This window comes from Phascolarctos cinereus, unplaced genomic scaffold (genome assembly GCF_003287225.1).
Source record: "Phascolarctos cinereus isolate Bilbo 61053 unplaced genomic scaffold, phaCin_HiC Scaffold_5;HRSCAF=322, whole genome shotgun sequence".
Classification (NCBI taxonomy): domain Eukaryota; kingdom Metazoa; phylum Chordata; class Mammalia; order Diprotodontia; family Phascolarctidae; genus Phascolarctos; species Phascolarctos cinereus.
Window position 1 is genome coordinate 154,866,373 of NW_027555958.1, and position 24,340 is coordinate 154,890,712.

The 24,340-nt window shown below is 37.9% G+C and overlaps 1 protein-coding gene across 1 annotated transcript in view; it reads right to left on the reverse strand.

Moving 5' to 3' along the window:
• Positions 1–24,340, reverse strand: part of CRYBG1 (crystallin beta-gamma domain containing 1) — a 274,835-nt gene that overhangs the window by 21,274 nt on the left and 229,221 nt on the right. The window contains 6 exon segments of the mRNA XM_020976947.2: positions 7,657–7,786; positions 8,744–8,856; positions 11,708–11,740; positions 11,920–12,046; positions 23,172–23,317; positions 23,414–23,540. Of these exon segments, the coding sequence (XP_020832606.2) occupies positions 7,657–7,786; positions 8,744–8,856; positions 11,708–11,740; positions 11,920–12,046; positions 23,172–23,317; positions 23,414–23,540 (676 nt within the window).

Consider the following 24,340-nt stretch of genomic DNA (forward strand, 5'->3'; position numbering starts at 1 on the left):
AGTTTAATAAATGCTCATTGACTTATCTCACAGGTGAGGTAACTGAAGGTCAGATTGGTTACTTCCCTTTCCTGGGCCTCAGTTTCTCTTTCTGTACAATGAGGGGATTGGACTCCATGCTCTCTAAAGTGTCTTTAGCACCAAATCCTAGGCCCTGAGATTTGCCCAAGGTCAGACAGCTAGTTCATGGTGAAAGTAAACAGGTTACCAGATGTACTTTTTGTGCAACTTTCTAAAAGGAAGGAGCAGGCCCAGGGAGTTTGAGGATATTTGTTCTACTCAGCTCATGAGGTTATTATGAAGCTAAATGAATAGACAGGCTCAGAAGAGCATCGATTTAGAGGGATTATGACCCTTCTCTGAAATTTCTCACTGTATCACAGAGTTTCTGTGCTCTCCTCCTAGCAAAGCTGTGTGCTCTAATAGACCACCTATTACCACCAACTGCCATGGGGCAATACAAGACTTGGGAAAACTTATCTGTGTATTCCCCATTGCATGCATTGACCATGCGTATGAAATCCTCCTTCTGGGGAAAAAAAAAGGATTTTCAAAACTCACCAGATTTTCTTTGAGATTTTTTTTCACTGTGATAAGCCACACTTAAAAATGGATGAATGGGGGGCAGCTAGGTGGAACAGTGGATAGAGCACCAGTCCTGGATTCAGGAGGACCTGAGTTCAAATCCAGCCTCAAACACATAACACTTAACTGGCTGTGTGACCTTGGGCAAGTCATTTAATCCCATTGCCTAACCCCGCCCCCAAAAAAGGATGAATGAATGAATGATTCTGCCAAGCACATCAAGATAGGTCAGAGGATTGCAGAATGCTAGCTAGGATCAGCAGTTTCTACAGGCTCTGTCTTGCTCCATGCAATCTAAGGTACGGAGGATTTGTGTTTTTTTCTTATGAGGAGGGTTGCTGTGGTCCCCCTTGCTCTTAGAACAATAGTGTAATGGGAATTATCATTGCTTCTTGGAAAGGCCTGACAAACTGCCTACTCTGTAACTCTACTCATTATTCCTGTCTTGACTCTTCAGACAAGAACTCCCTTCCCTGGCCACCATCCCCCTATATACAGTGTTGTCTCCCTCCATTAAATGTAGGTTATCTGAGGGCAGAGACTGTCTTATTTTTGTCTTTGGATGTCCAGCACCTTGCAGGCATACAGTAGGTATTTAATCAATGCTTTTCTTTCCCCATTCACTCAACATGTATGGGGTTGGTGGTGATTAAAGGGTACCTGTAGGCTGGGCATGAGGACATCTGCTTGTAATCCCAGTCACCAGGAAAGATGAGGCTGTCAGATCTCTTGAACTCAGGAATTCCGAGCTTCAGTGGGCCAAGCTGATCAGATGTTCAGACTAACACCAGCACCATATTGTGAGCCTCTGGGAGTGGAGGGTCACCAGGTTGGGAAAAAAAATAGGACAAAGCTACTGTGCCTGTCAGTAGCAGGAGTGGGCACATGAGTAGTCCCTTTCAGCCTGGGTGAGTTAGGGAGACTCGGCCTTTTAAAAAAAGGGGAGGCAGCAGAGAAACGGAAGGGAATAATCATTTACACAGTGCCTACTATGTGCCAAGCACTGTGGTTCAGTACTTTTAACAAATATCTCATTTGATACTCAAAACTGCAAAGTAGGTGCTAATACTTTCATCCCCCTTTTACAGCTGAGGAAACTGAGGCAAACTAAGGTTAAGTGACTTGCCCGAGGTTGATCACATAGCTAGTAAGTGTCTGGAGGCAGATTTGAACTCAGGTCTTCCCTATTTCAGGCCTGGTAGTCTATCTACTATGCCATTAGCTGCCTCAAAATTAACAATAATAATAACAATAATAACAACAACAATAATAATGGGGAGTTCCAGGCCTGGAGTCAGGAAGAGTCATCTCCATGAGTTCAAATCTGGCTTCAGACACTCACTAGCTGTGTGACCCTAAGCAAGTCACTTAACCCTGTTTGCTTCAGTTTCCTCAGCTGTAAAATGAGCTGGAGAAGGGAATGGTAAACCACTCCAGTGTCTTTGCCAAGAAAACCCCAAATGGGGTCACAAAGAGTTGCACAACTGAAAAACAACTAAATAACAAAATGAAACAAAACTTTCACTAATACAGCTACTCAGGCAGAGCTATTTCTTTCTTCTTAACCAGTGGGGGAAGGTCTTTAGGGCTGAGTAGCATGTTATTTCCATAATTGCTGTGGAACCCTTCATTCTGAGGCTAATTATGGTAATAATGAACAGAAGCATCTAAAAATCTGTTTCTAATCTCTCCTATTCTTTTGCTTTACTGTTTGTATACAACAGTTCACTTAGCACAGTACCATGTACATAATACATTATTACTAAATGTTTGTCGAATGACTTCTGGATTTAGAATTAGGAGAGCCCTGGGTTCCAATCCCACTTCTAGCACTTTAATAGCTCGATGGCCATAGAAGAAACAGGGAGGGGAAGAGGGAATAGTCATTTAACCTTTTTATGTCTCAGTTTCTTACTCTATATAATCAGGGTAATACTTGCACTACCTACCTCACAAAGCTGATGGGAGAGGTTCAAATGAGATAACAGGTAAAATATGCTTTGCAAATTTAAAAGGCTATAAAAATAACAACTAATATCATCATAACACTGTTGTCATTTTATATCAAGGGCACACGCGGAGCTACGCTTTGGCCTAGGCTGAAATGGGTGCTGCTTCCGTTATAGAGAAGAGTTTCTCTTTGTGAGAAGAAAATATGTCACCAAGGAAGACGAAATGAGAATTTCAAAAGCACGTGCCACTTGAAGAAATGCAGGTTTGTTGTTGTTTTTCAGTCATTTCAGTCATATCTGACCTTCACGACCCTATTTGGGGTTTTCTCGACAAAGATACTGGAGCGGCTTTACCATTTCCTTCTCCAGCCTACAAATGTGGAAACTGAGGCAAGCAGGGTGAAGTGACTTCCCTAGGGTCACACAGCCAGTAAATGTCTGAGACCACATCTGAACTTAGGTCTTCCTGACTCCAAGTCCGCCTGGCAAGCCAACCCATTCAAAAGAAATCTTTTCTGCTTTTCCAACAGGAGCCAAATTACAGGAGAAGGACTCTTTAAAGACAACACGTTCTGAGATAGATGATTCCCATTTCCAAAGAATGTGTTGTCTTTAGTGTTGAAACATGTTAAGACATATAACACTAGGTTATGTGCAGAATGTTAAGACACATAACATTGTAATCTTTGAAATTACCAAGGCCCTGAGAATATCTATTTTGATAAAGGCTACCTACATAAAAGCCCAAATGCCTTCCTCTCCATAGGCCTCATTAGGAATAACCTTAATGCAGCTGTCACAAGCCCAGGCATCATCAAAAGCACAGACAGCATGGAAGAATTTATAACTTCTGTTTTCTGTTCTCCCATTTGTTTTCAGTAATTACTTATGCCATCTGAGTTTATGCTTTAGTATACAGTTAAGCTATATGATTTGGCCTTGTGGGGTTAAAAAAAAACAACAACCAGAGATATGCATGACTCGATGGGCATCAGGAAACTTCAAAAGCTCTCTGTCACATGTATATAAAATAAAACCTGAATTCCTAAGCCTGGCATTCTAGCCCATTGGCATTTAGGTCTCAACCTATCTTTCCAACCTTATCTTCTACTATTGTCCAATACAGATCCTCTGCTTCAATCAGTCTGGTCTAATTGCCCTCCTCCCCAAAATGCCTTATACATTTACAATACATTCTCTACTTTTGCTCATACTCTTCACCTCAATGATAGTGGAAGGCACTCACCTCTCCACTCTGACTATCCAATTCAAATCCATTCTTTAAAACCCAGTTCAAATCTTACCTCCATGAAACATTTCCCTAGAAACCCCAGGCAACTGTAATCTCAACTTCCTCTGAATTCAGGTATTACTTATTATGTGTACCACTCATTTGGCAATCAGCATCCGTCATTTTAGAGTATCAGCTATCTGTTGTCTCCACATGTCCTGTCACCTCTACTAGAGTTATAAGCTCTATGAGGGCAACTCACAACTGCCCTCAGATTCTAGATGTCTTTGTATCTCCAACAGTCCTTTGCATACAGTGGATGCCTTAATAAATATTCCTTAAGTCTAGCTTAACTACACTGATCTGTTTATTCAATTGATACTAAGTTCTGTGTTGGTGGAATTAGGAGGAAAAAACAGTCTAACAAATCGTTGGAAGGAGTGCAGATTAGTACAAGCATTTTGGAAAACAGAATGGCAATGTGGGATGAGTCACAGAACAAAATCTTGACCCAAGAAAGCTATCACTTTGTATATTCTATCCAAAAAGAAAGAATAGGGCCTATTCATAATTGATGTAATGTAAATAGCAAAAAAAGAAAAAAATCTATCTAATAATTAGCAAATGTCTGAATAAATTATGGCATATTAATACATGTTATAGCATAATAATTAATAATACATATAAACAGCCTATAAGGAAATATGGAAAGACCTAGTGCATAGTGAAAGAAGAATCAAAACCATATAACATTTGAATTACAACTACAGTTTTTAAAAAAAGGCAAAAAAGAGAAGAAAAAGGAAAACAACCAAAAGGCAGCAGAAATTCCGGAAAGTCTGAAAAGAGAGGCAGAACCAGGGGCAGCTAGGTGGTGCAGTGGATAGAACTATGGCCCTGTGGTCTCAGACCAGACACTTGACACTTACTAGCTGTGAGACCCTGGGCAAGTCACTTAACCCCACTTCCCTCACCAAAAAAAAAAAAGAGAGAGAGAGAGAGGCAGAACCAACACTTTTCTTTTATTTAATGTTTGTTAATTTGTTTGATTCTGCCTTGGTAAAAGTTAGAGGTTTAGGGTAAATCCAGTTTCTTGTTTTTCTGTGTTTACATTTGACCAAGTCCTTTCTGTTGACAATTACTAAATTCACAATTTAAAAAATGCTTTGCGTTCTTACTATATACAAGGTGTGCTATCGTTGAAATTCAGCAACTCACTTGGGCTGGGCTAGTGCACAGAGAAAATGAGAGGAGAAGACGACCCAACCACCTTCTGTGGAGCGAGCTCAAGTAGCAGAATGCAAGTAATGAGGGCAGAAGAAAAATGTCAAACACATGAAATCATATTCTGGCAAGTAGAAAAACAGCAGAAGACAGCCCAGCCTGGAGTGTTGTAATCAGAGATGGAACAAATGTTTGAGTCTAAGACATGGAGATATACACAGTGCCAGGCTTGACAGTGCCAGATTCTCCAGAGGTTTTTTTTGTTTTTGGTTTCTTTTTTTCCAGCAATTAAGCCCTATTTATTCATAGCTCTTTTATTGTGCTCAACAAATCTTCAGGCAGAGGCTCCCAAACTTTGGTACCCTTAGTGTCTCAATAGTCTTTCCATAGCACCTCTAAACCAAAAGAAATACCAAATTGTTCCATTTATCAAGAATTTATGTTGACAATTTTAAATATACTTCAGCATCCTTGTGAGTTCACTGGGGCAAGGATAACTTGGTACACAGTTTGGGGACATTGCTTTAAGGTCTAAATAGGAGAGCAAAAAAACTCCCCTCCCCCCAAAAAAATTTTAAAAAAAAGAAAACTCTTCTCCATTCCCCCCCCCCCCATTAACAGTGCTAAAGCTTTGGAGTACAAGCTCATGGGGGCTTACCAAGGTCCAGATTCCAGCCAGGGTTAGAAATTCCCCAATTTTGTCCCATTCTTTCTACATGTGTGTCTATGGCAGTGTTCAAAGAGAACTGTTCTTCAGAATGATAACCCTCAAGCATCAACACCCAGGAAAAGATTTGGTCATGTTCACTATTCTAAACTTATTGCAGTGGGCAATCTTATTAATTCATCAAAGGAAGACTTTTTTTTTCAAGCAATGTAGGCAGTGATTCTCAACCTTAGCTAATGAGGACATTCAATTAATCAGAACATCCTATCCCTTGAGCAGAATCTTCTGGTTATAGATTTCCCCACAGTGCATACTCCATGTCAAGGTTTCGTCACCTCTGCTGTGACATTTGATGAAACCTACAGACTCCTCAGAATAATGTTTTTAAATGCATAAAATAAAATACATAGGATTATAAAAGTAACCAATTATATTAGTTACCAAAGTATCTTCTTTAAAAACAAACAAACAAACAAACAAACCAGGGGCAGCTAGGTGGTGCAGTGGATAGAGCACCGGCCCTGAAGTCAGGACGACCTGACTTCAAATCTGGCCTCAGACTAAACACTTGACACTTACTAGTTATGTGACCCTGGGCAAGTCACTTAACCCCAACTGCCTAAAAAGTAAAAAAAACCCACATAAATTTATGAACCCTAGGTTAGGAATCCCTGCAGTGAACACAGTGCATTTTGCATGGGGGCTTTGGGTGATGTGGGTTTGGAAGAACAACTAAATTTTCTCCACTAGATAAGCAAAGCTATGTAGCTTTTGAATGGCATAGATTAAATTAACTATGAAGAGAGCAACAAGTAGACAGTATGGTACTGTGGTAGGAACAAAATATCATTTCACCTCTCATCTCCAATGCAAGTTAGACAAGTTTTCCCTTAATGGTACTGAAAGTGCCCTCAAAATTTAATTGACTCCAGTGACCAAGGTTCAGACCCCTTCTGAAGCTTCCTGATCACCTGGGTACAAAATAAGAGGGGCATGAGGAGTGAGAGTTCTTCCTTCAGGCTTGGACAACATTGGATAAACAAACATGCCTTCCCTGTTCTGAATGTCCTTTCCCAGCCAGAGCTAAGTCAACCTCATTTCCTTAGGTGGATGCCAAGTTGTCTCATTTAGTTCCAGTTCTGGCCCTAAACTACTAAGAGACTAGTCTGAGTAAGGCCCAGCTCCACAACAAATACAATGGAAAAAAGACTGGCTTTCTGGGAAGACTTATGTGGTCTGATGCTGAGTGAAGTGAGCAGAACCAAGAGGACTTTGTACACAATAGCAGCCACGTTATGCAATGACTAAGAATGTTAAACTGAACCCTTCTCAGCATTACGAGGATCTAAGACATCTCCAGAGGCCTTGGGATGGAAAATGCTGTCTACATCCAAAGAAAGAACTATGGAAGTCGAATCTCTCTCACTTATTTTTACCTTCAGTTGAGTTTTGTTTCATCTTTCTGATGGTTCCTCCTATTGGTTTTAATTTTTACTTACAACTTCACTAATGTGAAAATATGTTTAATGGGTATGTAAATGTAAAGCCTATGTCAGATTGTGTGCCGTCTTGGGGAGGGTGGGGGGAGAAAAAGCGAGAAAAAATTTTCAACTCAAAAGCATGTGGAAAAAAAAAATTTTAAAAAAAAATTTAAAAAAAAAAAGAAAAGAAAAAGGACTGGTTTTTCATAGCTTATCAGAAAACGAGCTAGGTGCGTGGACAGAGAATCTAGCTCCAAATCCTAGCTCTGCCACTTACTTTGGCCTTGGACAAATCATTCAAGTTCCCTGAGCCTATTCCACTATCTATAAATCTTGATCGCATGAGCCTCTACTCTAGTAAATTCCTCCTTCTCCTTAAACACAGAGCCCTCAATAAAATTTTATCTATTAGCCCCACAGACTATCAATTCTTAGATTCTATTAGTCTAAGACACATAAAATAGGTAACATGAGCTATACATGTTTATAAATTGGCTTTCGTATTGGTTTACTCACCACATCTATAAAGCGAAGAGACTTAAAATTTGTTTCAGGAGGACATCCCATTGCAGACAGACAAGGATAGTGTCCTTCTTCTAATACATACTGATTACCAGAGAAATTTTCCCCATCATAAGCAACCCAGCTGTGGGAGAGGAAAAAAAAATGTAAGAGTTGAGGATCTGAATAATTTTTTTAAAAGACAGACTGCTATAGAACAGAGAAACCTTAACCTTGAGATTAGAACACTGCTACAAACTTTGGTTTTTCTAAAAGACAGACAGGTTAACATGAAAGCCAGAAACATGAAACAGGGTAACATGAAAGTAAATAAAGCAAGACTTTATACCTGGAAGATTTTTTTTTTAAGGTGGAGAGGACAGTGTTGGGCCAGGGGCACTTTCCTTTCATTTTGGCTTTGTTTATACCAAATAAGGATGGTAAAAGTAAAAGAAAACCCAAACCATAGTTAAAGGAACTAAAAAATTTTGCCTTGGGGAAAAGAAGTCTTATGGGGGTACCTAATATTTGGCGGCATGTCCCATGGAAGAGACAATAAGATTTGCTCTATTTGACCAAGGACATAAGAACTTATAACCAATGTAGGGAAGCCACAAATTGGGAAATTTCATCTAACAATAATGAAGAAAAACTTCCTAATAATTAGAGCTGCCTGAAAAAAAGAATGAGGGTAGTAAGTTTCCCTGGAGGATGCTATAGGTAAGATTTGTGATTTGACCAGAGATTGGTCTAGATGAGCCCTGAGGTCCAGTCAAAATTCTAAGACTCAAGACCTAACTGACATTCCATTTCTTCAAGGGCTCTTCTCACTGCCTCCTAGACTCTTACTGTAATTGCAGCCTCTACCACTCAGTTTAGCACTTAAATACTTACCTGGTATTATTCACCATTATGTCAAGTTAGTCATATCTCCCCAATTAGTCTATCAACTTCCTGAGAGCTAGGAAAACATTTGATGTTTTCTTCTGGATATCCAGCACCTACCCTAGCAATGCAAGCACAGTAGGTGCTCTGTAAATGACTGTCAATGCACTGGTTATTGACTCAGTAATGGAGAATTAGGTTTTTTCCTTCTGCTTACCTGCCTCCCAAAACTCTGCAAGACTTTGCAGAAAAGGAATCTTCAATTTGATTAGTAGTATCTTCAAAAACTTTATTGCTACCACGGAATTCTGGTTCTGAGAATAAGTGAACCTTTGAAAAAGTGAGCATGAAGCCAAAATTAAATTCCAAAACATACTATGCCTTTAAAATGCTGACTCAAATATATCTTCCAACTGCTAGTTACAGCAAACAAAGTTTTAAAATTTCAAAACCCTTCAGTTTTTATAACTTCCTTAATAGACCATTTGTAAACATGATTTCCATAGCATCAACGATTTTTAAATATAATTCTGTAACATCAAAGACAATCCAACAGCTGAAAAATCATAACTCTTTGAGAACATTTGTTGTAAAAAGTAATAAAATATTTTAAAGCTTTCCTGTAGGCTGTCTCTATGTTTGCCTGCTCTAATCTTAATAATCAGCTACATTTTGGAAACAATAATTTTTCTTCCCTCTCAATGCGGAAAAACACTTGCTGACCTATCAAAATATTGCATATGAACAAGGGATGAAGACTAGTGTGGTATTTACACTTGTATAATTAAGGCAGTCTGAGTATGCCCATTAAAAAGCATAAGTCTTACCCATAAAATTCAGTTGATGTTGAAAGTCAACATTGAAAGGACTGAACAAAAGTCAGACTAGTATTTTTAAGAGAATTACAGGATCATTCGTAAACATGCGAACCTGAATGTTTGTGTAGGGTAGAGAGTGGGACAGCTATAATGATGGGAGCAAAAACCCTTGCAATAGGGTCAGTAGACAGGAGCTGTGCATCAGGAATGTAACCTTTTGTATACCACTCTCTTTTGCTAAGTCTAGGATTCTATTATTTCATAACTTGTTGTCTTTCTGCCTAAACCCACCCATCTCCTTAACTTCTCTACTATGGCTAAGAGCACCATGCTTCTTTTCTTTAAGATTCAGATGTATCTGAATACTAGTAACCAAGCTTTAAAAAAACTATAACTTAAAATATATACTTATATATTTAATATGTAATAAGGTAAAATTTGATTTAATATATAAATATAATTTAATATGTTTCTATATTATATATATGTGTGTGTATATAATTTTCAATCCATTTAAATAACTTTGAGGTTGCATGACAAAGTGGCATAAAAAGCCAGCCTCATAACCAGGAACATTGAGGTTTAAATCCTACCTCCAAAACGTGTGTAAACCTGGGCAAGTTACTTAATTCTCAGAGCCAGACAATTCTCTGAGGCTTAAATACTTTGGCCACATAATGGGAAGACAGGACTCATTGGAAAAGACCCCGATGTTGGGAAAGACTGAAGGCAAAAGGAGAAGGGAGTGGATAGATATTGTCATGGAAACAATGGACATGAGCTTCAACTCATTTCAGGAGATAACGGAGGCCCATACGGTCACAAAGAGGACACAACTGAACGACAATATGCAAGGTGAAAAACAGCACATCATGGTGGACAGAGGCCTGGCTGTGGAGTCAAGAAGCCCCAGGTGAAAGTTGCATAGACTTGTACCAGTAGAGGGAGTTTCCTCACTAGGAAGTTCCTTAGACCACCAAAATCACAAGTCCCTTTCCTATTCCTATTAAATAAGTCTAACTAACAAAAATATCATGAGTGTTCTCTGGCAACTTTTTGGGGTTTTGTTGTCGTTGTTGTCCCCCTCATTAGACTGTGAGCTCCTTGAGGGCAAGGACTGTCTTTTATCTTCTTTTGTATTCCCCAGAACTTAGCACAGTGCCTGACAACCAGTACGTGCTTAATAAATGCTTGGTGACTTACTGACTTTTGCTTTGATTTTTATAAAAAGAGAAAATTTCTATTTTTAGAAAAAGAGAAATCATTAGGCAAGGATTCCTGTATGACTAATGCCAGGTACTCCTTAATGCAGCAATGATCAAATTGCCTATTCTTATAGGCAATTTATGGAGGAAATTCAAACTGTTAATAATCTCATGAAGAGCTGCTTAAATTCACTAACAGAGAAATGCAAATTGATTGAAAATCATGATGATAATCTTACACCCACCACAATCCCTTTCACGCCCTAAAAAAAGGCAAAAAATGATAATATCCATGTTGGCAGGCTGTGGGGAAACAGGAATTGTTGGTAGGCCTGGAGATTGGCACAAATATCTTAAAGAACAGGATGGCTTGATATAGCAAGTGTCACAAAACTGATCATACCCTTTGGCTCAACAATCCTAAAGCTTGAATTTGGGACCAAAAATATTATAAAAAGAAAAAAACCCTATGATACAAAAATATTTATAATAGCAAAACACTGGAATCAACCCATATGGCTCAAAACAGAGACTGGCTGATTCATGTATGGCACACTAATGTATATTATGGTGCCAGAAAAATGATGAAGAAGAAATATTTGTTGTTGTTCAGTTGTTTTCAGTCATGTCTGACTCTTCACGACCCCATTTGGAGTTTTCTTGGCAAAGATGCTGAAGTCGTTTGCTATTTCCTTCTCTAGCTCATTTTACAGATGAGGAAACTGAGGCAAACAGGCTTAAGTGACTTGCCCAGGGTCACACAGCTTATTTAGTGTCTGAGGCTGGATAGGAACCCGGGAAGATGAGTTTTCCTGACTCTAGGCCCAGTACTCTATCTACCGAGCCAAGAAGGAAATATGGAAAGAGCTATATAAACATACTGTAAAGCAAAATCAGGACCAGAATGTACACAATGATTTCAACTACATAATTTTTTTTTCAAAAAGAAAGAAAGCCAAAGGTAGCAGAACTTCAGATAGACCTGGATGAGGACATAGAACAAATGCTTTTTTTTCCACCTTGGTTCTTTGTTAATTCATTTGGTTCTACCATAATCAATGCTAAGGATTCAATGGAAGAATTCACTCTGAGGTTGTATCTTTGTTGTGTTGGTTATTATTAAATTTACAATAAAGCATTTTTCAAAGAGTTACTTACTTTATTTCTTTCCTTTGGGCTAGTAAAGGTATCCTAAAAATTTTAAAGGAAAAAGAAAAGAAAATGAGCAGCAGATATTTTTTATTTTTTTAATATGTGTGGGGAGGTATTAAATTTTTTTTGTAATCCATATATAGGTTTTACTGTATCAGTACACACTACTTAAATCTAGAACTTTATGAATGTATTTTAAAAAAAATATGGCCCCTTACCAAACATATAGGTTGAACTGAAGAGATCTTACAATTCTTGCCTCCCCAGTCCTCAAAGCTAGTATACAATCCTTTATCAAGTATATATTGCTCTCCTGTGAAGTCTGGATTTTCATAGGCCACCCATCTGAAAAAGAACAAAATCATAGACTTCTTATTACTTGTAGAATTTAGATATAAGCCAGAGCTTTTTAAATATTTCAGTTCAACATATATATAAAAAAAAAGTTCTTCAGAGAACTGCCTCCAAAATGCCACATGCTGTCTCAAGAAATAGGGAGTGTAGTCAAGAGGATTCATGTTCAGGTATGGGCTGAACCAGATCACCTCTGGAACCCCTCTAACTCAGACATTCAAAAAGTCTACATATGTTTCATAAATTTCTATTTATTTGTATTTAACTCAATAAACATGACTGCAGCCATGGAACTAAAAGACGCTTCACAGCGTACTAAAATGCAGAGACGTCACCTTGCTCACAAGAGTCTGTGTAGATAAAGCTGTGGTATTTCCAATAACAATGTATGGCTGTGAAAGTTTGAATGCAAGGAAAGCCGAGGACTGCAGAATTAATGCTTTAGAATTGTAGTGCTGGAGAAGACTTTTGAGAATCCCTTGGATAGGAAGGAGATCAAATCAGTCAGTTACTCTAAGAAATTAATTCAGACTATTCATTGGAAGGTCAAATAGCAAAGCTGAAGTGATTGGCCACAAAATGGGAAGAAAGAACTTATTGGAAAAGACCCTGATGTTGGGAAAGATTAAAGACAAAAGGAGAAGGAGATGGATAGATAGTGTCATGGAAGCAATGAACACAAGCTTGGACTGACTTCAGGATAGAATGGAAGATAAAAGGGTCTGGTGTGCTGTGGTCCATAGGGTCACAAAGAGTTGGACATGACTGAATAACAACAACATACAAGGTGAAAAAAAAAACATGTCATGGTAGATAGAGGGCTGACCATGAAGTCCTGGGTTGAAGTCATGCCCCTTCGTGACACATTCTAACTAGCTGTGTCCAATCACTTCATCCCTCAGTGCCCTCAAGCAATTCTCTAAGCCTGTAAATTACAGAGGGGTTGCCATCAGTATCAGTGGAGGGAGTTTCACAGGTCCAAGGAGTGCAATGATAAAGATAAGGATGAGCCCCCAAAAGCATAAGCACTGGAGAGAATGGTGACAGATGAGATGTAGTTCCCAGCATTTAGAAAGGATAAATACACAAATAATTATGATTTTAAAAAAAAGAAGCAGAGGGGGAAGTGAGGTAAGTATAAAGGAAAAGTGCCAGGCAAAATGATATGAAAAATTCGAAAATGGAGAGATGATGATGATGATGATGATGATGATAAACAGCTAACATTTACACAGCATTTACTATGTGCCAGGTACTGTATGAAGCACTTTACAATTATTATTTCATTTGACCCTCACAATAACCCTATGAGGCAGGTACGATTATTATCTCCATTTTACAGATAAAGAAACAGAGACAAAAAGAGGTTAAGTGATTTGCCCAAGGTCACATAGCTAGTGAGTTTCTGAGGCTGAGGATTTGAGCTCAGGTCTTCCCACAGTGACAGATCACTTTCACCTGTGGGAGTGTGGAACTAGGCAAAGATGTCACTGGAGAGATGGCATCTGAGTTGAGCCTAGAAGAGGGAGGCACATCAACAGGCAGAGATGAGCTGGAAAAATTTATCCCGGATTTGGGTGTACAGCATGAGCAAATGCAAAGAAATAGATAGGAACAAGAGAGAGAGAAGTCTATGTGTTGGCTCAACTACAAAATGTGTGATTTCGGGGCAGCTAGGTGGCATAGTGGATAGAGTACCAGCCCTGATGTCAGGAGAACCCGAGTTCAAATCCGGCCTCAGACCAAACACTTGACACTTACTAGCTGTGGGGGCAAGTCACTTAATTCCAACTGCCTAAAAAAAATAATAATAATAATAATAATAAAATAAAAAGTGTGAATGGCAATAGGAAGAGATAAGGCTGGAAGAGTAGCTGGAGCTAGACTGTGGAGGGGCTTGAATATTTATGAGTTTATTCTTTATTAAGTTGGCAAGGGCAACTACCAAAGGGACTAACATCATAATGTGCCTGGATGTGGAAGCAGTTAGGAATTGCTAATTAGAAATTACAATAGTTTGAGTGAGAAGAGAAAAAGATAGGGAGGATGAGGGTAGCTGAAAAGGGAAAAGAGAGGAAGAAAAAGAAGTGAGGTTAAGGGAATCATTATCTGCAGAGGACTGATAATCAAGGCCAGGGTGGTGAGTTAAGATCACCCTCACCCGGGAAAACAGAATAGAGAGATAAGAGGGCTTAGGGCAGAACCTTGCAAAGCTGCCATGTTTCCCAGCAAAAGAGACAAAGAAGGAAGTAGTTTTCTAATCTGTCCTAATCTTTCTTCATAGTGCATAATAACTTCTGCAAGCAACGAGCCAAAATGATAATAAAAATCTCTTCTCACAAATCCTTTATGTTGTCACTTCAGAATCGACGTGGGAAAACTAAAGAAAGATCCTATGATATTCATTTATGTTTATCTTAAACCTTACGAATGCCAAAAAACTGAGACTTCCAAAAAGAACCTTTCTTCCTCTAAGTGATCAAGCAAAAATTCTGATTTCCGACTTCACCAAAATATTTCTACAGCAAGATAGTAAAGGGCTGTGCTTCTTTTGTAATAAACCACAATGACAAATATTATTCCACAATTCAAAATGATTGGCTAAGGAAGTATTTAGCCACAATGCACACCAACTGTTAAAATGTAGAGCTTTTGGTTTTTTCAGATTAAAAGATACAATTTTTTTTCATTCAAATTACATTTCAACACATTGCTTTTAATCTTTTAAATTCCTCTAACTGACATAATTGGTAGAGATGAGAATCTAACCCCAAAGTTAAACAACAAAAAACAAACCCCTCCAGGTAGGCTGTTACTGGTTACTCAGCATGTTATCAACTCGAGATAAAACCACTTAATTAACCATACCAGCTAATAAGCTGATTGGTGTCAGTGTAATTTAATACTATCCAGTTCAACCATTTACCAAGCTCCTATTCTATGCAAGGTCTTAATTTCTGGTGAGTAAGCAAGATGTCATCCAATCCAACAAATATTTATTAACCATCTAACACCTTAAAAACTGTCTCAAGTGGATTACACTGGGAGAAGGGAAAAGGGAGAAGTAGAATGGGGTAAATTATCTCACATGAAACAGACAAGAAAAGGCTTTTACAGTGGAAGGGAAATGGGGGATGGTGAGAGGGAACGAGTGAATCTTATTCTCATAGGATTTGGCTTAAGGAGGGAATAATGTACACAATGGGGTATGGGAATCTATCTTACCCTACAGGAAAATAAGAGGGGAAGAGGACAAGAGAGCAGGGGGTTGATAGAAGGGGAGGGCAGACTGGGGGAGGGGATAATCAAAAGCAAACACTTCTGAGGAGGGACAGGGTCAAAAGAGAGAATAGAAAAAATGGGGGTAGGATAGGATGAAGGGAAATATAGTTTTTCACAACAGTATTACTATGGAAGTGTTTTGCATAACTATATATCTATAACATGTATTGAGATGATTGCCTTTTCAATGAGAGTGGTTAGGGAGGGAGGAAGGGAGAAAATTTGTAACCCGAAGTTTTAAAAACACATGTTAAAAAATAAAAAAATTTTGAGCATTTTGAGAAATATTTCAAGCTTAAGGGTATTCTACTATGCTAAATGGTCCCCAGGGAGCTTGAGCAATACGGCCTTTCATTGGTATGATTTGTTGTTGTAGTTCAGTTATTTCAGTTGTGTCTGACTCTTTGGGAGGCCATTTGGGGGTTTTCTTGGTAAAGATATTGGAATGGTTTGCCATTGCCTTCTCCAGCTCATTTTACAGATGAGGAACTGAGGCAAACAGGATTAAGTGACTTGCCCAGGGTCACACAGCTAGTAAGTGTCTGAGGCCAGATTTGAACCCAGGAAGATGAGTCTTCCAGATTCCAGGTCCATGCTTTAAACTTTTTAGGATCTTTTCACATTATTCATCACATTCCATCCTCACAAAGAGTGAACAAGGTGGCTATTACAAGTGTTATTATCCCCATTTTCTAGATTAAAAAAAATAAAAGATGTGCAGAGGTTCAAGTAAGTGGTTTTCAGTCACAGAAATGTGCTACTCAGTGATGGCATAGACACCACCCAGACTAAGAACTGAAAGTCTCATCACTAGCTGGTCGGCTACCGGACGATGAATTCTTCAGCCATGGCAACCCATGAAACAAGTTAAAAATATGAGAAGTCGTGGGTGGGTTGCGATCTGAGCTGTTCAAAGAAACAAGTACCCACATCAATGAGATCACTATTAATCAAAGCCTGAAAGTAAGTCATAAGCAGCAGAGACACAAGTGAGCTCAAAGTTGAAAAGCTCATTTGAAAAATGCTGCCTTTTAGAAAGTAGATTGATGACACATTATGAAAATAGAGATGGAAGAGGCCTTAGAAATCACCTAATTCAACTCCTTTACTCTATAGAGAAAGGAATTCACGTCTCAAGAGCAGACTACAAGGCCACCTAACTAAACCAGTCATAGACAATTAAGGTCCCAAGACACCTGTTGCCTACACTGGGTTCTTTCCACTATGTTGGACTGCCTTGACTAAAAGGCATAACCTAAATAGATTTTGTCCTCTATGAAACACAATCTGCTTTTTTTCATATAATATTACTATTAATCCAGTACTAATAAATTCTGCAAATCTAAAACTATAATGGTAATAAGGCTGGATTAAGATTTGGTTACTATCTAAAAAAGAAAAAACAAAAACACCTCAAATATTACAACTACTCAAAAAAGCAGAGCACATGAGGAAGAAAAGAAAACCACAAACTCAGATTCTTTATTTAGATTCAGAGTTGGAAACTGCCTTGAAGGTCATATCGAAAGGCAGTGTAGTACAATGAAAAGACTGCTGGATTTAGAGTTCAGAGAACCTGAATTCATATCCTGCCTCTTTGACTTGCTGTTCTTGTGACTTTGAGTACATCACTTAAGCTCTCTGGGCCTCAGTTTCTTCAGCTGTAAAATGAGGAGTGTTGGACTTGATGGCTTCACTGGTCCTTTCCAGCTCTAAATCTATAATCCAAAGATACTAGTGTCTAATCCCTTCATTTTACACATAAGGAAACCACAGTCCTGAGAGACCTCAATTAAATGATTTCACAAGATTTAAGCAAGATTGCATGTGAACACAAGTTCCCTGACTCTAAATCTAATGCTCTTTCCATTGACCTATCGCCTACTAGTTATCCGACCTTAGAAACTGACCTGTAAACATAAAAGATGCTGTTGACTCCATTTCCCAAAATGCCTATTTTCCTTCAGCAGCATTCTTATAGGTAAAATACTAGCACCTTCATCTTTAGGGCTACATTCCCCCTACCGAGTGTGCTTCCTGTATGTACATATTCTCTCCCTCATTCTAATGCAGGTTCTTGGAGGACCTGGGCTATTTTTGTTGTGTGTGTGTGTGTGTGTGTGTGTGTGTGTGTGTGTGTGTGTGTGTGTGTGTGTGTGTGCCCGCCCATGCATTCTTCCCTCACTCACCCACCACTTAGCATAACACCTGGCACATAGTAAACAAATTAATCCCTGTTGACAGATTAAATCACACCACAGAAATGAAAGGACACCAGATTAGGAATCCTAAAACTCTATGCATTATTAATTATTCAAGCTGGAATAATCATTTTACCTATTTGGGCCTTAGTTTCCTTATCTATGAAATGACTGGAAGGCAAGAAACAGGCAACTTCTCAATGGCCTCCTCGGTGGTGGCTTTACAAATCTCTTTTTACAATAACCCAGGGAGATAGGTGCTATTATTATCCACATTTTACAGATGAGGAAACTGAGACTGAGGGTAAGTGACTTTCCCAGGGTTCCTGCAGCCAAATTTGAATTTAGGTCTTTCAGACTCTGGGCCCAGAACTCTAACCATTGTACCATCTAGCTGACTCCAATGAGGTTGAAATGCATGATTTCTAAAGTTGTTTTCTACTCTAGAAAGGCTTGGTTTAAGGAAAAGTAAAATTCCTTAAAATCTATTTGTGGTGGATCCAATATGGACAAGCTTCAGCTAGGCAACAGAAGAATCAATTTTCTGTGTGTAGAAAGGCTCCTTTGTGTCTCCCATTCCCCTTGCCTCCCCCCCCACAAAAAAAACCCCAAACCATGATTTACAAATGAAACAAATTAGGGCTAACTATTTACATCACAAAAAGTTCCAGTGCAGTGCTCAGTATTTATTATCCTCAAATTACAATCTGGTTCACAAAAATCTGATTTACAAAAATCTGATTTACACACCTTTTTCATGTACCTTTGGTTCACAAAAATCTGATTTACACACCTTTTCATGTACGGAAAAGTGCAAAAAGTGAGGTTTGTTTCTAATTTCTAGCAACTTCTCAGAACCACACTATCTACAGACTACAACTATTTGTTGAGTCAAATCAAATCTCTAATAGTGGGTTGTTTCTTCAATATCCCCTACAAGATATTATTTACTTTTGGCAAGGAACGCCCCAACGGATTTGGGATCTAATCGATGTATTTCCTACAGCAACTGAAATCCCAACCCAGGCAGGCCTGTTCAACTATGAAACTTTTGTCCAAGACTCACCATAAGTTGTCCACTGGAGGGGGTGGGACTCTCCCCAACATGTTGAAAGCCTTCCAGAGCATCATAATAGAGTTCTTCTCCAATAACATTTTAAGATTCCCAAAGTGACTTGTTTGGCAATAAAATAAAACGAATCTTTCATTTGTAGCTATGTGATATGCCCCAGCTTTGTCTATAATATTTGAGTGAATTTTTTTTGGGGGGGAGGGACAAGGAGGGAAGGTATGAAGGAATAAAATAAGTGAACTACTTATTAGCATTTGAAAGAAATACCTAATACCAAAATAAACTAATCTGGATTCTTGAGAGAGGGGAACCTGGTCCGCTAGGAAGTTACACATACCGCTAACATTTAGTATCATTTCCTCCATAGGTAGGTGCATCAGTGAAGGTATCCTCACTTTTCCCATAATCAGCCTCTAAAATCTACCAGCTACATTATGTGATATGTAATAGATAAATAGAGAGATAATATAGATAGACAATACATATGTGCTAAAGTCACATTATACCAAATCTAGACCCAGATTTTTTTTTTTGCAAAGAAAATTCCTCACTGCATCTCCCTTGAGTGGATGGAACATTGAGCATTTCGAGTCTGCACCTGAACACTCCTTGTTTACAGCATTAAAGAAAGAAAAAGTCACAAGTGCTGACAGGCCCCAAGCAGATAACAAAACTGCTCTGTAAAATGTGTAGCTAACAGAAATTCAGATATGATTGCAGTAACGTATGTTAGTTTTTCTGTAATGGACCAAGAAAAAAATGAAAGTAGCATCACTTGAATTTCACTGGTCTCTAGACTCTAAAAAAATACTTAATTTTGCTGGGAGAAAAATTTCGAAGGGAGGAAAGTTTTCACTCAGAATAGAAATGTTTCAAATTACTTGAGAATATTAATTACTATAGCACTTGAAATCTAATTAGTAGTGTGAGAAGGCTATTGTCTCATTGCCATGAATTTTTTGTAAAAACTAACCTCATTTTCCTATAAATTCATTGTCAGATTCAAAAGCACCGTACTTAAACATTATTTTCTGTTCTAGAGCAAATAAATGAGTCACCAAGGGTGATAAAACATACTGACTCATCCCAGGAGCTACTCCAACAAAACAGGAATTTCAAAAAAGGCTACCTGGTTACTGGAGGTCTACTTCTTAAAACATCTATGATATGTGATTTCCTCAGCCTGGGCACTTTTTGTTGAAGTCTTCAGTGAGAAATAAAGATCTAAATTAAAAAACTTTCATTAACAAAAATAATGCAAGGAAAAAACAAAGAACTTGGCTCTAATCCCCTTTTAGAAAAATGAAAAACAAATCTACTGGACATGATGGTCTTCAGCTTACAAACAGGATGTACTCAAAAGTTGCATATTCAGAGTTACAATTTAGGGTTCTTTTACTTATTTATTCAGTACACATTTATGTGAGTCTAAGCAGGAGACACAGAGAGGTAGGGACTAAGTTGTGATTTCACTGGTATAGTGAACTTCTAGGAGAAGAAATTCATTCTATCAATGTAAAAGACACCAAGTTGGAATAAGACAGCATCACCGAATCTCAGAATTGGAAAAGACCATAGGGCAATCTGAACAAAAACGTCTTCAACAACACATGTGCCTATTCAGGCCTAATGTTTAAAAACCTTCAAGTAGGGAGAACCAACTAACCTCACAAGCTAGTCCATTCCACTTCTGAATACCTCTAATTGTTAAGAAATTTTTCCTTACATCAAGTCTAAATGTACCTCTGTGTAACTTCAACCCCTTACTCAAATGCCATCCTCTTCTGTGTCAAATACTTGAAGACAGCTGTCATGTCCTAGCCTTCTCTTCTCCTGGCTAACCTGTCCCAGTTCCTTGAACCAACTCTCATCTGGCATAATCTCAAAGCCTTCACTATGTGGATTATCTTTCCTAGGACATTCTCCAAATAACAAAATTCTTCTCTTAAAGCACTGCCCAGAATGGAGTGCCAGATGTGCTCTGGGATTGCAGAGTAGAGAGTCCTAGAGATTATGCCTCTCTTAATGAAGCCCAAGATCACATGAGGCTCTTTGGCAATCATATCTCACTAATGACTCATGTAGAACTTGCAGTCTATTAAGGGGTATTACAATAGAAAACACTGATAACTATAACGCAAAATGCTACATGATAATTGCAGTAGAGAGGTACAAAACAGGTGCTAAGTGCAGTTATTGGGTGAAGGCTGTTACTGACAAATCAGAGAAGACTTTATGGAAGAGATGTCATTTGAGTTGGGTGCTCTAAAGCACTGGCAGTGAGGGGAGATGTTTCCAAGTCTTTGCATGTAAAGAACATGAATAAGTCAGCCACCAGGGCATACCTGCCCCCTTGTAAATATAAGAGCCCTTTCCAAAGTAAAGGGTATAAACATTCTAGCAAGAATTGAGCTGAAATAAAACAAACCATTTCACTCCAAACTAAGACTTCAGAAACAAGACTGAGTGGGATCCTTAGATGTTTTATGTTTCGTTAAATACAGAAAAATATAGTACCATGTCATTGTGAGGGCTGAAGGCAGAAGGCAAAAGATGGTTCTGGTGATGGGTCCAAAGGTTCCACTTTTATTTTACCTACATGTACTAATGAATAAACTTGAAAGAACTCAACTGAGCATTTATGTGCTTCCTCTCTCACAGGATGAATGAGGGTGATCTGGTCACTGTTCCCATATACCTGAATCCATTCCTTCACACCTCAGTACACAACAGTTTCATCAGAAATAAATCTAAGAGGATTTACCATTCAAGTGATCTACATTAAGAAAAGACAAACTATCACAGCTTTAAACTGCACTAAGACTTTTAGGATAGACTGTACTGTTTCCTGAATGAAAAGTTGATTAAGATTCTAAAACTCCAGCGTAAGAAACAATAAAAGGTATTTCCTACTCAGAGAAAGACCCACAAGTCCTAAGCTTCATCCCACGAAGATAATACTTACACAAGAGTGATGAGAATGTGAAGAATAGTAAAGATATAATGGACTTCTGTCTTAGTGGAGCAAGGCAGTGGTGGAGGAAGCATTTGACCAAAAAGGTAATTAATTATTATTAAATCATGTAAAATTTGCTTTACTCACAACCTTTCTTTCTCTTAACAAAAGGTAAACTAAACCACCAAAAAATAAAAAATGTTTCTGCCATCAATCACAACTGCTCTATTATTTGGTTTTAATCTGACTTATATGAAAGGCACTATTTCGGTTGGGGGGTGTGGAGCCAATATTTGCTTGGAAGTGACATATTGAAATGAAATGTTTTAAAATGTTTTCTAGACATAAAGTTTCAATTATTAACTCCAAGTTCCATAACTTCAAAAAAAATCATGCCCATGTAAAAACCACAGTGAAGAAAGAAACCAAGAAAAGCAAAATATAGGAAAAATTCATTAGGACTTTTAATCTGAATCTTAGCTTCCTAAAAGCAGAATATGATCGTTAGGTGAAGGGCATCACATGAAAGCAGAGGCTTTTTCTGAGTTAAATATGGTCCATGGTCTAAATATGTCACCTGTAATATGTTATGGCTGATCCATGCAATGAAATCACAGTTTTATTTTTAAAAAAAAGTATGAGAGATTAAAGACAACAACCATGTAGAGAAGAAGGAGATATTCGCTTCTCCATCAGATATGCACAAGATAAATAATGAACACAGCATAGAATGAAACAGGATAAGATCATACTGGATCACATTCTACAAAGAACACAGTCCTTCAATAATTCCAAGTTACTCTCTACCGCTGAAACCCATCTTTTAAACTTAACATTATCCAAGGGATGCTATTTGGATTTGAATCCTAGAATACCACTATCTCAAAAGGATCCAGTTTGCAGGTGACCCAAAGGGCAATGGAAAGATGCTTGGTGAGCTTAAGTGGGCTTCAGGCTACTACGAGTGATTTATGTGCAAGAAGTAATATGGAGGACATATATGAGGACAAGGAAATAGGCTGTCTGTGTTTCCAGAGTGAGGGACAAAAGAAAGGCGAACCCAATGCCACTCTGGTACCCACGAAATAAACAGTAAAAGAACCAGAGGGAGGTTTCTGGCATTTTGGATAGATGTTCTATGGGGAATTTACAAAACAAAACAAAAACATGGATAAGAATCACCCACGATTAACTATAAAAAACAAGAAGAATGACACTATTTGCATCCAGAGAAAGAACTGATAAATAGAAGTATGTGTAGAATAATATACTATTTGTGTCTCATGGTGGCCATCTCTAGGGCAAAGGTTGGGGGAAGGGTAGAGAGAAAAAAAAAGGCATTTACATGACAAACTTTGTTGTATATTTAAAAGGAACAGCAAGTTGTACACAATAGATTTGCAGTTTCATGTGCAATCGTCTTTTTTTTATTATACTACATTATGGAAATAAAATAAATTTTTAAAAAATCACGCACAATGAGAATAGATGGACTCTAGTCATGTTATGGAGATCATGGAGAAAAGTTTTCAAGCAAGAAGTAGGGGAAAAAATTATGCTAAAACATTTAAACAATAATTTTTAAAATGCAGATATTTTACTTACACTCCACTTAATACATTAATGGATTGCGTCTTCACTCCGTAGCCAGTATCCTTTAAATTGGCAACAATTCCTAACACATCAATATTTGAACCTTTGGTTCCAAAGTTTCTTTCACTATACATTATCATGTGAGCATTTGAAAAATCCTGTTAAAAAATGAAAAACCAAAAGGTTAAAAGATTTATATTCATAATTTAATAAGAGTATTCAAGTATTGACCATCAGTTTTTCTTTGCACTTACACCTAATATAGGCCTTAAAGACTTCAGTTCTCCATCATAGCCACCCCAATCTTGCCATTCCTTGTATTCACCTTCTTCTAGCAAATATTGATGTCCTGTAAATCCTGGTTTCTCAAAAGCAACCCAACTACAAGAGAAAAACCAATAAGTAGTCAAAATTTTAGAGTTTTTTCAAATTTTTATTCCATTTTCAATAACACAAAAATAATTTTAACTTTTTCCCCAAATTTTTATTCATTTTCAACAACTAATAAAGATTGCAAGACAAAGATGGATTCATGAGTTGCAGCTATGGATCTTCTGCTCTAAAATGAAAGAAGATTTAATAACAGCATAATAAATAACAAGGAAATATATGTCAAGATTTCCTTGAGGGAGCTGTAAGCCAGTGAGATGGATGCATTTAACAGAACAAAGTGAAAAGAGCTTTATATCAAGTCAAGAAGGAAAAACAATTTTAAATAATAGAGTTCTTGAAAATCTCAATAAAAACAAGTCATTTGAGATCATATTTATAAACAATGGAAGGTTCAATCGTATAATTCAACATTGAATAGGAAAAACAATCTGTAACAATCCAAATCTAAAAAAGTAAAATAAAATCTTCCTTCACTATGTCCATTCATAATTTAGTTGGAGTATGGTACTGATTAAGCCAAGAAGATAAATTTGATTTTGTAATAGAGTAGTGATTGTTACTTTGATTATTCCAGGGATGGGAAACCTGTGTTCTTAAGGCCACATGGCCTTCTAGGTCCTTAAGTGTGGCCTTTTTAAATGTTAAATCTTGGATTCAGTCAAAAGGCCACACTTAAGGACCTAGAAGGCCATTGGTTCCCTACCCCTGGCTTATTCCAACCCCTATTCCCACTCTGACAGCCCAATAGCCATCTCTCAGATGTGTGCTAATGTCAGTGGATGACCATT